The 15,629-nt window shown below is 33.4% G+C and overlaps 1 protein-coding gene across 4 annotated transcripts; it reads left to right on the top strand.

Annotated features, from left to right (window-relative positions):
- Window positions 1–2,004: 2,004 nt before the first annotated feature.
- Window positions 2,005–14,270, top strand: LOC106775837 (zinc finger CCCH domain-containing protein 34). 4 transcript variants are annotated; one of them, XM_022787318.1, is made up of 9 exons: window positions 2,005–2,401; window positions 2,549–2,694; window positions 2,904–2,966; window positions 3,132–3,251; window positions 3,374–3,688; window positions 3,769–4,086; window positions 5,497–5,569; window positions 5,651–5,739; window positions 6,551–7,032. In XM_022787318.1, the coding sequence occupies exons 1-9, from the start codon at window positions 2,314–2,316 to the stop codon at window positions 6,578–6,580; spliced, it is 1,242 nt and encodes a 413-aa protein (XP_022643039.1). In that variant the 5' UTR covers window positions 2,005–2,313; the 3' UTR covers window positions 6,581–7,032. The 4 variants fall into 4 exon arrangements, with proteins under 4 accessions (XP_022643039.1, XP_022643038.1, XP_022643040.1 ...); XM_022787317.1 differs by lacking the exon at window positions 6,551–7,032 and adding an exon at window positions 13,196–14,270 and having other exon boundaries at window positions 2,006–2,401; XM_022787319.1 differs by lacking the exon at window positions 6,551–7,032 and adding an exon at window positions 7,055–8,927 and having other exon boundaries at window positions 2,006–2,401.
- The last annotated feature ends 1,359 nt before the right edge of the window (window positions 14,271–15,629 follow it).

The raw sequence follows: 15,629 nt of genomic DNA, 5'->3' as shown, positions 1-15,629 counted from the left end.
ACACATCTAATCTAGCCGTTGGAATTTTTAATTTTTTATACGTCTATGAAACAAAAACTTCTCACGCGCTTCTCCTTCAAGTGTGGTCCACGTGCATGCAAGCATATACCGTTTTCGGAATCAAGGATGGCAAGAGGAGAATTTAACAAAGTTTTTGGATAAAATTTACTCATGTTTCAAATTTTAATATTTTTTCAAGATTTTAAAAATAAATTGATATAATTTTTTAATTCAGTTATATTAATTATTTTATATGTTAAAAAATATTTTATATTGACATTCGATAAAAAAAAGTGTCAATCAGTTTTAACTCGGTATAAAATGTTATTTGACACATCAAAAATTTAATATAATCAAATTAAAAAATTGTATTAATATATTTTTTAAAATTAAAGATCAAATTATATAAAAAAATTAATTTTAATTTTATACAAAATTTAAGAATTAACATGGAAAACATATTTATTAATTTATATATATATAACGATTTTTTTTAACATTATTTCTTGATTTAGCCTTTTAAATATCTGTTGTTTTAAATTTAAATGACTAATTTTATCTGTTAAATGATCATTAATTTAAATTTAGTTATTTTTTAAACAACAATATTTTTTATTATTTTATTATTTTGAATCACTATTTTTTTAAATTTCATTTTTTAATATTTAAATAAGTATCAGTCATAAGAAAAGACAGTGTAGCGTAAGTGTTTCATATAATATAAAGTAAATACACCCGTGTTCTCATTTAGCATGTGTATTTTTATGAGACTTCAGATAAGACTTTTTTTTTTAATGAATATTAAATTTGAAGTGGACCAAGAACTATAAATATGTTAGTTAAATTTTTGAAAGTTTTAAATGAAGAATTCAATAATTTTATTATTTATTTATCTACAATTATTATTTTGTTTGGAAATTTTAATTTCTAATTAGATATTCTCACCATCCTTTTTTTTTATTTCTATTTATAAGATCGGAAATAACTAACTCATATTTAATTAACCTAAAAAGAACAAAAACTTCTTTTGTGTATTGTTTATGATTTCACCTTGTTATATTATTAGTTCAGGTTTGTGGTAACATGTATATCTGTCAGATTTATTTTGTTATGAATAGATTAAATTATTTACAAGCATTCTTAATTATTTATCTTACTTAGGAATATATTTCTTAAAAATCAAATATTTGAATGTTTGAAAAAAATATAATGTTGGATAGTGTTGTTTTTTAATTGATTTGAATTTTTATTTTATTTTTCAAAATATAATGATTCAATAAATTAATATGAAAGATGAACTGTGCGAAAATGGAGATAGATAAAAGACAAACATATTAGAATGTCAAGTAAAATAAATCCCTTTCACATGAAGCTAAGTAGAGTTAGTAGATAGGTGTGGACATATTAACTGTTGTGAAAATTTGTGTACGGGAAAGTATCCTCTATGGGTGGTCACATAGTAAAACCATGGGACCTTTTACCCCCTTTTAAGGAAGATCCTCCTTTTATGCCACGTGGGGCCAATAGCATCTATCTTCTGCTCTTTTCTGCATATGTTGTCATCACCGGTCAGCCATAGCCCACAAACACAAACGCATTTAATTTGACTAATTAATTAACTATTTAATTAACTAATTAATTAATTAACTTTCCATTTACCTTTCTGCATTAGTCTAATAGAAAGGACAACTCTGTCATATTCCATATTCTATTGACTCTCACTGTTCCACATGCTGAAATTCAAGGTCATTTTAGTCATTTCAAAGTTTCTCTCTCTCAATATCTCTCACTCCACCTGCTCCAACCTCAGTTCCAAATCAGCTTCACTCAATTCCTCACATTCTCTCTCTAAATAAAATAAATATTAACATTTATTTTATTATTTAATATTATTATATATTTTGGACAATAATAGTATTAAGGCGAATAAAACAAAAATAAAGGGAGATTATATATTTGGTAAATTTTTGTGGGATGTGTTGGCGGGTGCATATAAATAAAACCAACCAACAAACTCACACAGACCAATAAAAGAAGCCCCTCCCTGTAAGAGAGAGAGAGAAAGATCAAAAATCAGAACACGCTTTGAAACTGAAAGAGAGAGTGAGAGTGTGTGTTTGTGAAAGAGAGAGAGAGAGAGAAGAAAACAGACACAAACGTTGTCTGTGCGAGTTAGAGAGAGAGAGAAACCCCAGAAAATCAGAAAATCCAACCCCATTTTCTCTCTCTTTACTTTCCATTTGATCGGAGCCTCTCATTGTGCTTTTCCGATTACCGTCAAATCAGCTCCGTTCTCCGGTTCGGGTCGGTGCAATGGAGCAGTACGGCCGGTCCAGTGAAGGTTCGCGGTCTGATCCGTCCCCGGAATGGGCCGGGCCCGGAGCCCAAACCGGTCTTGAAGGTATCTCTCTCTCTCTATATATATTTATTTATTTACCTCATGTGTTCTCTGCGGTTCGTTTTGTTAGGTTCGGGGATTGTGATTTATGGTTTTGGGGGAATGTGGGGGTTTCTGAACCGGGTTCGATCTTGATTGTGGAAAATGCAGAGCCTATGTGGCAATTGGGGCTGGGTGCTGCGGAGGAATCGTATCCGCAACGCCCCGATGAGGCTGATTGCACTTACTACTTGAGGACCGGTTTCTGTGGCTTCGGTTCGCGGTGTCGGTACAATCACCCTCGTGACCGTGGCATGGTAATTTTGTTATTGTTCTTTTTGCTGCTTAATTCATTTCATCCGTGAAGGGTTTCTTACTGTGATCGTGTGCTTCTGTGTTTGGAATTTCGCTTGATCTTGCTGAAATACCCATTGTTTCACTGAGGTTAAGATGTTGTGGTTGCATTGCGTACTGTGATTTGGACTTTTGGTGCTTTGTAATTTTATGATGTTTGTGTGTTGTTTAGGTTGTTGGAGCTGAGAGGGCTGCGGGGGAGTATCCGGAACGAGTTGGCCAGCCTGTGTGCCAGGTGCTTTTTATCGTTCTACTGAATGATTGCATTTGACTATTCTGTAATTTGTTGTTTTTGTATAAAATGATGTTGATGAGGGATGGAGTGTGGTTATGTTTTTTGTTTTGTTTGTTTATGAATATACTTTGTGCTTATTTCTATCTGCTGATGGTTGAAATGCAGTATTACATGAGGACAAGAACGTGCAAGTTTGGTTCGTCTTGCAAGTACCACCACCCGAGGCTAGCAGGAGGTGCTGTTACCCCTGTGTCGCTAAACTATTATGGATATCCATTGCGTCCGGTGTGTTATTTTTTATTTTGCTGCAAGAGACTACCTGTCTTTTGTGAATATTCAGTTTAGTTTTCTGATTGTGCAAATTTTTTACGTGAATTTTGAATGTTATGAATGATAACAACTAACAGGGTGAAAAGGAGTGCTCGTATTATGTGAAAACGGGACAATGCAAGTTTGGTGCGACTTGTAAATTCCATCATCCGGTTCCTGCTGGTGTCCAAATTCCAGCACCATCACCAGTTGCTCCAGTTTCACCTTTGCCTGTACCAGTGCCTTCACCGATATATTCAACCATGCAGCCGCCACCTGGTCCTTCATCACAGCAAATTGGTGTGCTGGTTGCAAGGCCTCCTCTGCTGCCTGGCTCATTAGTCCAGAGTCCCTATGGACCTGTGGTACTGTCACCTGCCATGGTACCTATTTCTGGCTGGGGTCCTTATCAAGTAGGTCAATCATTTCTTTTTTATTTCAGTCAATATGCTATATGCATTTTACGCTGTTAACTTTAGCTCTCTCGGTGCAGGCTTCTGGAACAGGTGCTGTACTTCCTTCCGGTACTCCTAATGTTGGTTCAGCACAGCTTTACGGGATGACACAACTGCCTTCATCAGCAGCTGCCTATCCTGGACCTTATCAACTTCCCGGTTCCTTAGTTGGTCCTTCAAGCAGTAATCAGAAGGAGCAGGCATTTCCAGAAAGGTCTAATCAACAAGATTATCAGTATTATCCGAAAACAGGGGAGGTTAAAGGTGGTCCGTCCTATAGGCATCACCCTCCACCAGAAATGACTGCACCAAAAGCAAATGTGACTCTTAGTCCTGGTGGTCTTCCTTTGCGCCCGGTAATGGTTGCCTCTCAACTTTGTTATTGTGTGGTGTCTCTTATTGAGCTGTTAATTACATATGCATGGTCATCCCCCGTTTTCCACATAGTCGGAAAAAGCTTTGATTTTGTTGCTTCATCATCCCTCTCCAACAAAATTTTGTATTTTCTAGAGATCAAAATAGCTAATGTGAACTATAACCAAATTGATTTCTTATCATTTTTGTTTTCAATAGCTTTTTTAAAAATTCAAAACTTGTATGCTGAAACTCGAGCTTATTTTGAAAATCATCATTTAGAACAAAACAGGCACTATTGCTAGTTCATGTGCTTTGATTTTCTTAAGATGCACATTTCTGGGATTGTTTGAGGGCAAGGGTTTAAACTGTTGGTTTAATATTGTAACCTTGTGCTTGATTGGACCTTTATGAGAGTCGAATTCCCACTTTGTCATACATTCATTTTGCTGGGATATCCTGTTCCTTTCTTTGGATGTATTATGTTAAATATTTGTGTGATCACTATAACTGCACCAGTGGTAAGTTCAATCCGAAAGATCTTCAAAATCTTCGAGTGTGGATATGTTCTCTGCCATGGCAAGGAACTGTACCATAAACAGTTAAAACTCATCCCGACTCCTTTTAAAGTTTGTAAGTTAATACTGAAATATCATGAATTATTGTGATTACTTTTATTTTCTGTTGCATTGGAATTGGTTTTACTGGGAATTCTCACATTAATGTAACAATCATAATTTTTTTTTTTCTCACGTACTCCTTGAGGCAATTTTTCCTAGTCCTGCATGTTGTAGTTACATATGATACCAATGCTGTTTTTGGTACATGGAAGTCATTTCTTTCATTTTTTATCCTTTTATGAGCATACACATGCATGTATATCTTTCCCACTCCCACATATTTGGAATTTTTCATGTCATTGTTGTATGGAATTTCTATAATTGCTCTTTTAGTAGCTTGCTTGTTATTTCTAATTTTTGTACTCCTGCATTTTAACGTGATATTGATTACTGGGTAATGATCTTGTGATACCTATTATACCTGTTATGGTGGTTTTATTACAACTTTGAATCAGAACAACGCTAAGTCACTAACCCCTTTTTTTCCAAATGTCAAGCTTTAGCAATCGCAATCTGTATGTGTCATATGCACATGCAGGGCTTGCAAACTCGGGTTGGAAATAAAATTTTTGATCCCAAACTAGGAATGGTTTGGTTCACTTGCGTAGTTGATTGAATGATAGGATCATAGGAATAAGGTTGAGAATCTATGCCTTGTGGCGGTCCATGACCATATTCATACCTTAGATTTTACTATCAAAAACTAAGTTCATTTGGTACTCACAGATTTTGTAAATGAATATAGCTATTTGAGATAAGCCAGTAATTAGTCCTGCATACAATCTGTCTCAGTTTTCAGAGATCTCCATTCCTCACAGGGGAGAGGATGGGGCGAGAGTGGGCAAGTTTGTTAATGGCTGTATAGGTGAAATTGGTTCATGTTACTTAAAATAAACATTTGAAAATCGTTGCTCATAGACTTAAGAATGGTTATCATGAATGGCAGGGACTAAAACTGAAGTCTGTGGAAGAATCAAATTAGGGATAAATCAGCCATTGTCTCCTTACATTTTCTCCAGTAGCCAACATCATCAGGTTAGGAATCATATTCCTATATGTAGATCAGCTGGCATATTAGCAAATTTCTTACTTGAAAATTCATCTATTAAATTCTTGTTGAGTTTAGGAAATGTGTCTAAGATTGTTTTGATTTTGATGGTCATTTTTTCTATATTTTTTTTATTATTATTTTTATTTTTTATTTATTTTTTTTATCTTTGGTATAAATTGCTGCTCTTGTCATGGCTTATGCTTGGGACTAGTATGAGTTTTTAGGTTCTTCCGAGATTGATGTTTACCTTAACCTTAATATAATCAAACCTTTTTAAATTTATGGACTGTCAATACTTGATAGTCTTAAATTTATAGGATTAAAGCGAATGGATGTTGTCATGAAGTTTTCTAAATAAATGAGCTGGATAATAATAATAATAATAATAATAATAATAATAATAATAACAACAACAATAACAACAATAATAATAATAATAATAATAATATAGTAATAGTAATAATAGGAATAGTAATGGTAATAATAATAATAATGATAATAATTAATACTCTCAATTGTCAAAGAAAATCTAGGTGCTGATTATTGAGGTTCAACGACCAGGGTGTATTTATTTTGATCTAAATGGGATTCTGGTAAATGCTCATCTGTCATAAAACATCTTAGATTGATAGTTTGATAACAGAATTTATTGATTTTAGCATAGAATGTGGTTGAAGTGGTATAAGCACTATGGAAGATCTGCTATAACGTCTGGTTTTAGGCTGTCAAAGTTTCCTTGCAGGCTGGTAGAGTATTGTGTTAGTAGTTTGAACAGTTTTCTTCTTTTTGCTCCAGTGCTATCAATTGTGGATTGCAGAAAGCTGATAATCTGCTATATCATACAGCAGATGGTGTAGGGGGCAGATAGTGGAAGCGGCATAATGGCTGAAATATGAGATATATAAATTGTCTATGTATAAAAAACTTAATTTGCATGCAAATTAAATAAAATGAATAAAAATTGGAGTAATATTAACTCAAGTATGTTTGGCTGGAGACTTGACGGAGATGACAAGAGGATGTCGGATGGATGCTGCAATCATGATGCCCATATTGGCTGCAAAAGTAGACAGTTGCAATCATGATCCAAGGACTTTCACAATGCAATAGTGGGCATAGCACTATAATGCTCATATAGAGGCTATTTAACAACACTATCTTGTTCATTGCTGTGATTTTAGATTTAGCCCTGATAATAAAATATTCTAAGGATCATCTTTTCTCTTTTACTCTTTTTGTTGTTCTGTTACAACAATTTCAATAATCACTAATATCTCATAACATCATTATTGAATCCAGGGTGTTAAATAGCATGCTGTATTGCCGGCGAGGCAGCCCCTTCCCACTACAGGGGCTGCCATAATGGAGAGGCTGAATTGGACCAAATAGTGGGCTGAATAGCAGCCGTATCAACTTTGTCTTGATTCCAAAAATACCCTACAAACAGAAACATTAGGGCTTCTTTGGAGGGTTATCTTTGGGATATCAATTTCAAAAAATGATAAAGAAGAAGACTTGGATTTAGATGATGATGCTTGATGACTATTATTTAGGAAACTTGTATTTGGCTTTTGTTGGTATTTACTGGTATGTTTTGTTTAAGACACCTGATCCCTTTGCTGTTAATTGTGAATGTGATTAATTTTGGGTTACTTTTACCATTTTGGAGAGTTTATACATATTATGCATTATATGACTATATAAAATATTCCAAAATGGCACCTATCCTACTATCAGCAATCTTGCTATACTGTTTTTGGGTGTGGCACGTATTTAGGTTTGGCTCCAATGTGCCACTATCCGAAATTTAAAACATTTGATTGAATCAAACTACTTTTATAGAATGTCTTGGATGATCTCTTTGAAATGGTTTTTATCTTTCATTTTTTAATTAGGATTATGAGTCTACTCAGTCTATTACTAGTATGGTGTCTAGTGTTTTATCTTTTGTGTAAGACCATTATGCATAAGAAAATATTATTTGTAATATTTCTCTTTTCCCCCTTCACCACAAAAATCCCTATAATTTCTACAAGGATCAGGTATCCCAAAGTTTTAAATAAGAAGAGAATGTGAATGGCTTAATCAAATATTGAGCCCATCTCTTTGCTATTATAGCAAAAACCCTATTATGGTCTTGGGAATGTGATAAACAAAAGCGTATGGGTTGTGCCACTTAAATTGTGGGGAATTTCTAATATAATTGAGAGTTGTCGTCGAAGATCCAACTCTTAAGAGCTTAGTTGAAGAGTCTTAGGTAAGCAAGTTAACATCCATTCCCATACCTATCTAAATGTGATGAAGTTTTTATCCATATTTTCTACATGTTAAAACCCTACAAAAGTCTTATCTCATGGGGTGAAGTTTAGTACGGTGTTGTGCTCAATTTGGTAAGTGATAATTTCATTAAGGTCACTTCGATAGTCGGGGAAAACTCCACATGAATTAGATCTTTTGAGGAACATGTCAAGATTATGGCTGGTAAACAAGGCTTAGCTTTTCGCAAGGTATTAAATATATCATAAAATATTCAATATGATTCCACGAGATCTCTTGCATTCAATTATCAAATCCTAGCCAATTGAAAGGGATCTTCTGATTAATCCAAGGATATTTAAGTTCCATAAGGAGCCGATATTCAATACATTAGACATTGATCAATCAAAGGGAGATTCAGCAATTGAAAGAAAATCGGTTCTTTGTTGGGATCATTCCTTTCTTCATATAAAACAAAGATAGAGTCAGAGCGATTCCTTCAAATCGATATTCATCATTTTGATGAAACACAAGAGCCACTTGTTCTTTTTCCTCTTTTAGATGGTCAAAACTTCATTTGGGTTCAAATCCCATTATAGGTCTTTTAGAGATAATCACTTATTGAAAAAAGGAAAAAGAGAAACCTCTAGTTATTTCTAGGAGATATAAAAGGAAAGAATTAGTGAATTTATTCAAGATAATTATGGATCAATCAATACTATTAGGCTATGGTCAAAAGCCAAAATTTTAGTAAAACCATTTGGCTTTGTTTCCTAATTAACAATTAGATGACATTTAGTTGGTTCTTGTATAACGTCTGTCCCATATGGATGTAACTTCCATTATGCCAGTCTACTCCATAGTTCACGCGTGAAAAGAGATTCGCTTATGTTTTTTGTCTTCTTCTCTTTCGGGTGGGAGGCATTCTTCAATAGCTTTCATTACTGAGGGGCCCAATCCTAAGAAGAGACCCTACCACATGTGTTTCAGTTTGAGAGCCACCCTGTTTGATTTTCTCGATGTCTTCTTCTCTTTCGGGTGGGAGGCATATGTCAATAGCTCGATTCGTATTCTTTCTTTTCTGACGACTTTTCGGGAAACTAGCCCTCTTCTTTGAGGCCGTGGGATAGGAACCTCTCATCGAAAAGGAAGAGGCCAATTTTATGCCTCAACCAATGAACTCTTTCTTTCGGGCCGCATTTCCTGATTCTATCTCCATCAATATAGCAGAGAAAGATAAAGCTCAAGGATGAACTCAGAGATCTTTGGTGTGGGAATGCTTGAAGTGTCATTAACCTAGATTCTTTAAATCTTATGCATCGACATTCGATTGGGTAGTAATAACAAGGGATTCTAGTGCAGCCTTTTGTTCTACCAACAATATTTTCTTTCATTCTCAAAGGATAAACTCTCATATTATGAGTGGAAATCCCTAGTGATAAACTTTCTCATAGCACTAATACTTATATTTGTTTCCCATATTTGTTTTTGATACTTAAATGATATAGTCATCATTTCATATAAATAAAATATCCAAACTTTTGAAGCACCGATACTTCGATTTGGTTCTCGTACCTAATACAAATGTTTTTCGATACTTCACCAATACGTGTCAGTGTCGGTGTCATGAAGTGTCCAAGTCCTTAACATTATATCCAATAAAACTACAAAAGAGACACGTGTAATGTCGAAATCTAACCCATAGTTGAAGTGTGAAAAAAGAAGTGTCATTAACCTAGCTTCTTTTATTCTTGAGCTTTGGTATTGGATTCAATAGTAATGACAAGGGATTCAAGTGCAGCCTTTTGTCCTACCAACAACTTATTCTTCCACTTTCAAAGGATAAACTCTCATATTATGGGTGGAAATCCCTAGTGATAAACTTTTTGATAGAAGAGTGTTCATATGTGAAACACTAATACTTAAATTTGCTTCTTCTATTCATATTTGATACTTATGATATCGATACTCTTGGCTACTTTGTCAGTTCATAATATATCCAAACTTATGAAGCACTAATACTTCTATCTATTTCTTGTACCTAATATCAGTGCTTTTTTATACTTCACCCACACGTGTCAGTGTTGGTGAAGTGTTTAAGCCCTTAAAACATTTACACTCAATAAAACTACATTAAAACATACATGTGTAGTGCAGAAACATTGTCTCTAGATATACTGAAGATGTAAATTGTTCTCTTTATGAATTATTTAATGTAAGGAATGAGATTGATAGTGCTATTCTTTTATGGAAATTATAGGAAGAAATTTATGATGACATTAGTTTATAATTATATTTCTAGTTTGGCAATATTAAAACTTTTCTATACTTCACCAATACATGTTTGTGTTGGTGTTGGTAAAGTGTTTATACCCTTGAAACATTTATCTCCTATAAAACTACATGAGAACTGTGTTGGAGATCCCACATTTACAAAAGATAAGTCGAGTTTATAGTATATAAGTGGGTACAAATCTTACCTTACAAGTTGGTTCTGTGAGGTTAAATTAAGTTTAAAGTCCACTTCTTATCATGGTATCAGAGCCACAAGTTTGAGCCTATTCTAAGGAGATTTATTGTTTTTTATTGTTTGTTGGGTCTATTATACCACCCATTATCGGGAAATTTGTTGTTTGTTAGCCTACCGTGTTATTCGTTGTTGGGTCGCTAGTAAAGAAAAGTTTCTCCATAAACCAAAGATGTAAATTGTTCTCTAGGAATTATTTTAAGGGATGAGATTGATAGTTCTATTCCTATATGTAAATTATAGGAAGATATTTATGATGACAATGGTTTATTTATTATTTTTATTTTGGCAATATCAATACTTTCAATACTTCACCAGTATGTGTTGGTGTGGGTGAAGTGTCTCCGCACATTTATAGTCAATAAAACTACATGAAAACATATAAGTATGTGCAGTATAGAACCATTGTCTCTCCATAAACCAAATATATAAATTGTTCTCTTTTTGAATATTATTGAGTAAGGAATGACATTGATAGTTCTATTTCTATATGTAAATTATAGGAAGAATTTATGATGACAATGGCTTTTAATTTTATTTTTAGTTTGGAAATATCAATAACATTTTATACTTCACCCATTCGTGTTGGTCTTGTTGTTAGTGAAGTGTCTATGCCCTTAAACGTTTATATCCAATAAAACTAAATGGCACCATACATTATGTGTAGTATAGAAACATTGTCTCTCCATAAACCAAAGATGTAAATTGTTCTATTTGTGAATTATTTTAAGTAAGGAATGGGATTGATTGTTCTATTCCTATATGTAAATTGTAGGAAGAAATTTATGATGACAATGGTTTATAATTTTATTTTTAGTTTGGCAATATCAATACTTTTCGATACAACACAACTTCACCAATACATGTTGGTGTTGATGAAGTTCCCACGTCCTTAAAACATTTATATCCAATAAAAGTACATGAAAAGATACAAGTATGTGTAATATAGAAACATTGTCTCCACAAACTGAAGAGGTAACTTTTTCTCATTTTGGATATTTTAAGGAATGGGATTGATAGTTCTATTCCTATATGTAAATTGTAAGATGAAATTTATGATGAGAATGGTTTATAATTTTATTATTATTTTGGCAATGTTTAAGAAACATGCTTTTTTTTATTTGGATTTGTAGAATTGTAGTTATATATATATTTGTTATGTTTTATGAATTTATGTATATTTTTAGTTCATACCATCCTGAATCACAACAGTATAGCGAGAGCAGAACTCCATTTAAGGAAGCAAGACCTATCAATCAATACCATTTGGCTATGTCAAAAGCCAATATTTCAGTAAAACCATTTAGCTTTTTTTCAGGTTATCAACCGGTAACCTGATTTTTGTGTAGTAGTTTTTGTGGTTTGTTTCGGTATGTTTTGATGCATTTTTTAGTAAATTTTTAACGTTTTATTCATAGCTCCTTGATATATTTCACCTTATGGCATCATCTTCCTTAGAATCACTGTTTTCCTTATTTTATCTAGATTCTCTTTAGTGGCCCTGATAAGCACCCAAACACTTGGAGAACCCATCCTTTAAAAGCTGGTTGTTTAGGGGGCGAGGGGCGAACCAAACACTTAATACTTTGCTGAACATCCCATACTACTTGATATGGGACTTAGACACCATATAATACCCAAAATCCTATTAGGCCCCAACTTAATTTCCATTTAGGATCTGTTTAGACAAACTTCTTCATAAGGAGTTTTAGGAGAAAAAAAGTTGACTTCTTCAAGCTAAAATTATTTTTGTATAAGTTAAAAATAAAATTTTAGCAAAGCTATATAACTAAACTTCTACAAATTAGTTTGTATATAAGATAATTTTAATTTATGGAGAAACTAATTTCAATTTTTCTCTCCTAGAAGTACTTATTGGAGAAACTCGTTTAATTAGATTTTTATTTCTTTTGGTTTGTTATATGTTAACATTAAGATTTTGGCTATTTGAGCATTACTTATTATGCCTAAATGTTACTTGTGTCATGGAATGCCTTTAACGTCAAGTATTAACCTTTTTACGCAAGAACTATGCATTATATCTGTGTGCTGATTTACTTGTCCCATTAGTTGCATTTGCTTCAAATCTTTGAGAATGCTAGGAACATCTTGTTCTGCATGTTTCTTTTTTGAACTATGCATTATATCTGTGTTTGTGCTGATTTACTTGCCCCATTAGTTGCATTTGCTTCAGATCTTTGAGAATGCTTGGAACATCTTGTTCTGCATGTTTCTTTGTTGAACGTAGATCTCTCTTATCTATTTGGTCTCTCAATTTATGTTCCGTACTACCTTGAGTTGTTCAAACTTTGTTTTCATGGGTAAATAGTATGTTTCCATAATGTGATTTTATACTAGGACTGCTATTCTACATGTTTGGATTACTTGATTTTCTTCAATGTATGACTTTTGAAATATGATAAACCAGTCTCTAATATTTCATTTCAGTAGTAATTGTTTTCTTCTCTTCGTACATCAATGTTCCTCTTTGGAGTTTGTCTCAAGAAAAGTACCATAATATTTTATAATGTCAACTTATAGGTTTAAAAAGTTACCACATGGCAATGATAACTTTGTCTGTTATTTGAATTCCTATTGATAAATATTTATTGTCTGCCTTCTTAATCATCAATCTAATGATTCTGTTTGATAATCAGGGGGCATCACCTTGTACACATTATGCACAACATGGAGTATGTAAGTTTGGTTCTGCATGCAAATTCGATCATTCTGTGGGATCACTGAGTTATAGTCCATCTGCTTCTTCCCTGGCTGACATGCCTGTTGCACCCTATCCTGTGGGTTCAACAATTGGTACTCTTGCTCCATCGTCATCGTCATCAGAGTTGCGGCTGGAACTTTACTCTGGATCCAACAAAGAGTCTGTTCCATCCAGAATGTCTTCATCGTCCGGAATGTTGACAGGGTCAATAGGCTTGACTTTGTCAACTGGTGGACCCATTTCTCAGTCAAATAGTCAGCCATCTGCTCCAAGTCTGGATCCATTAGCCACTGTCACTAGTGCCACCAGTAGCAATGTCTCTCACACCTCAAGCTAAGCAATGTGAATGCATACCTCATCATTACTCCTTTTTTCCATCCCAATTCTTCCACTGGACATAATTATTCAAGGAGGTCCTCCAATAGGTTTTGTTTTCAGTTGTCCCAGTTCCACTTTCAAGTCTAGCACACTTCACACCAATTATCTGTGTTTATATAATCTTTATGTGGCCATTCCTTTTATCTTGAATAAATCATGGCCATCCTTTCGAATTTTAGCAATCCATACGACCACCTTGCTTTTGAATAACTCTCAAAGAATCTGCAAGCCCATTGTGCACATGCCCTGTCACATCTCCAAATTTTGGAGCTTGTAATGTTTATCTGTGCTCCATTCATTTTTGTACCTGAACATTCTGTCTACCACGTTTTTATGTCTCTTCACCTGAACCCTTTCCTAATTTGGGACAATTTTCCATTTCTGTTTTGTAAGTGCTGTTTAATACGTTTCCCAACAACTTGTATTTAGGGTTAATCGTGAAGAGAAGTAAGCAGGAGGACTACAATGAAGCTTCACATTGCTATCTTATATGGTTTTAGATACACGGTGATGTTGTGAAATGAAAAGCTTGACTTGCTACTTAAATTTATTACAGAATACATATATGAAGAAGCAAATCTAAATTGGCACATTTGAATGCGTAATAACCTTTATTACCTTTTTTGTCAGTTTATACCTGATCAAGCTTCCTTCTGAGATCAGTTATTTTTCAGGTCCTTATTTGGTTATATACATTTCTCCTTCCACTCCGATGAATATGTTTTCTTGAAAGATGCTTGTACTGTAAATAGTACGCACTCCGCACGTAACATCCCTTGATATTTCTCATTGTTATTATATGCACTATGCAGTGCATTTGGCCAACAAAAACGATGACAAAAAAAAATCAGTCCAATTGCGCCATGAACTCTGAAGTGAAATTCCAAGTTTCATAGCACACTTGTCTGTCAAAAATTTGTTGGCATGATAAAAAATTGTGCTCTACCTGAAGACAAGCAAATCAGATAAATGATTCGTGTTTTAAAATTCAAATTTTAAAACTAAATTTAATCATTATTTTATGAATGGTATGATGTTAAAAAAATTATATGAAGAAGGACATTGGAAAAGAAACATAATCTAAGACAACTATTTCTAAAATATTAACGACTACCAAATTTTAGATGTTTATGGTTAATTGATAACGCTTTTATTTATTTATTTTAACATGATCTCTAAGTAGCTATTAAAAGGTGGCAGTTAAAGTTATTCCACATAGATCAGTGAATACTTTCTACAGGTAATATGATTGTAAAAAAAATAATTGAAATTACCACATTATTGTACTGACTGTGATCAAGTTAAATACATGACCGTTTCAACTAACACAAATTTAACCAAATAAAATAGCAATTTTTTGAACTCATATATTCTATAAGTGTCATAAGAGTGCCTCAGTCTCAGTGTTTCTTTCAGTAATTTATAGTTTATTATCTGGCGTTCTGAGCACTGATAATATTACCTGTATCAATTGGTTTTCACCTCCAGGACAATTATTTCATGCATAACTTTTTATATTTAATATTATCTTTCATTATTTTTCATTTTCCCTTTTTTTTATAAATATAAAAATTTACTTTTGGTATGATTACTTTTCTCTTCCAATCGATTGTTACACTAGCTTTTTTGTGTCAATTATGTTTGGCTTTCGTTCATGGGAATGGCCTTCAACTATAACCATTCCCTATAGTCCAACTGTTTGCTGTCTTTAAAAATTATTCTTTTTGCATTTTCCAACCTTTTTCTGAGAGCTGATGTCAATGATATCTTCCTCATTCAGAATAATGAAAGTTACAAGTGATCGCTGCTTTTTCATCAATGTTACGTAGAAAAAAAAAATACATACTATTCAGACAAAGAAAATCACATGTCACGAATTGGTCTTAGAGTAACAATAAATAATATTACTATTATAATAACAATATGAGCAAAGACATGACGTAAATGATTTTTGATGATATGAAAGAGAGAAGAGGCACTAAAGTTTTTTT

The sequence above is a fragment of the Vigna radiata genome, chromosome 10, assembly GCF_000741045.1.
Source record: "Vigna radiata var. radiata cultivar VC1973A chromosome 10, Vradiata_ver6, whole genome shotgun sequence".
NCBI lineage: Eukaryota > Viridiplantae > Streptophyta > Magnoliopsida > Fabales > Fabaceae > Vigna > Vigna radiata.
This window is presented reverse-complemented; position numbering and strand designations above follow the sequence as displayed.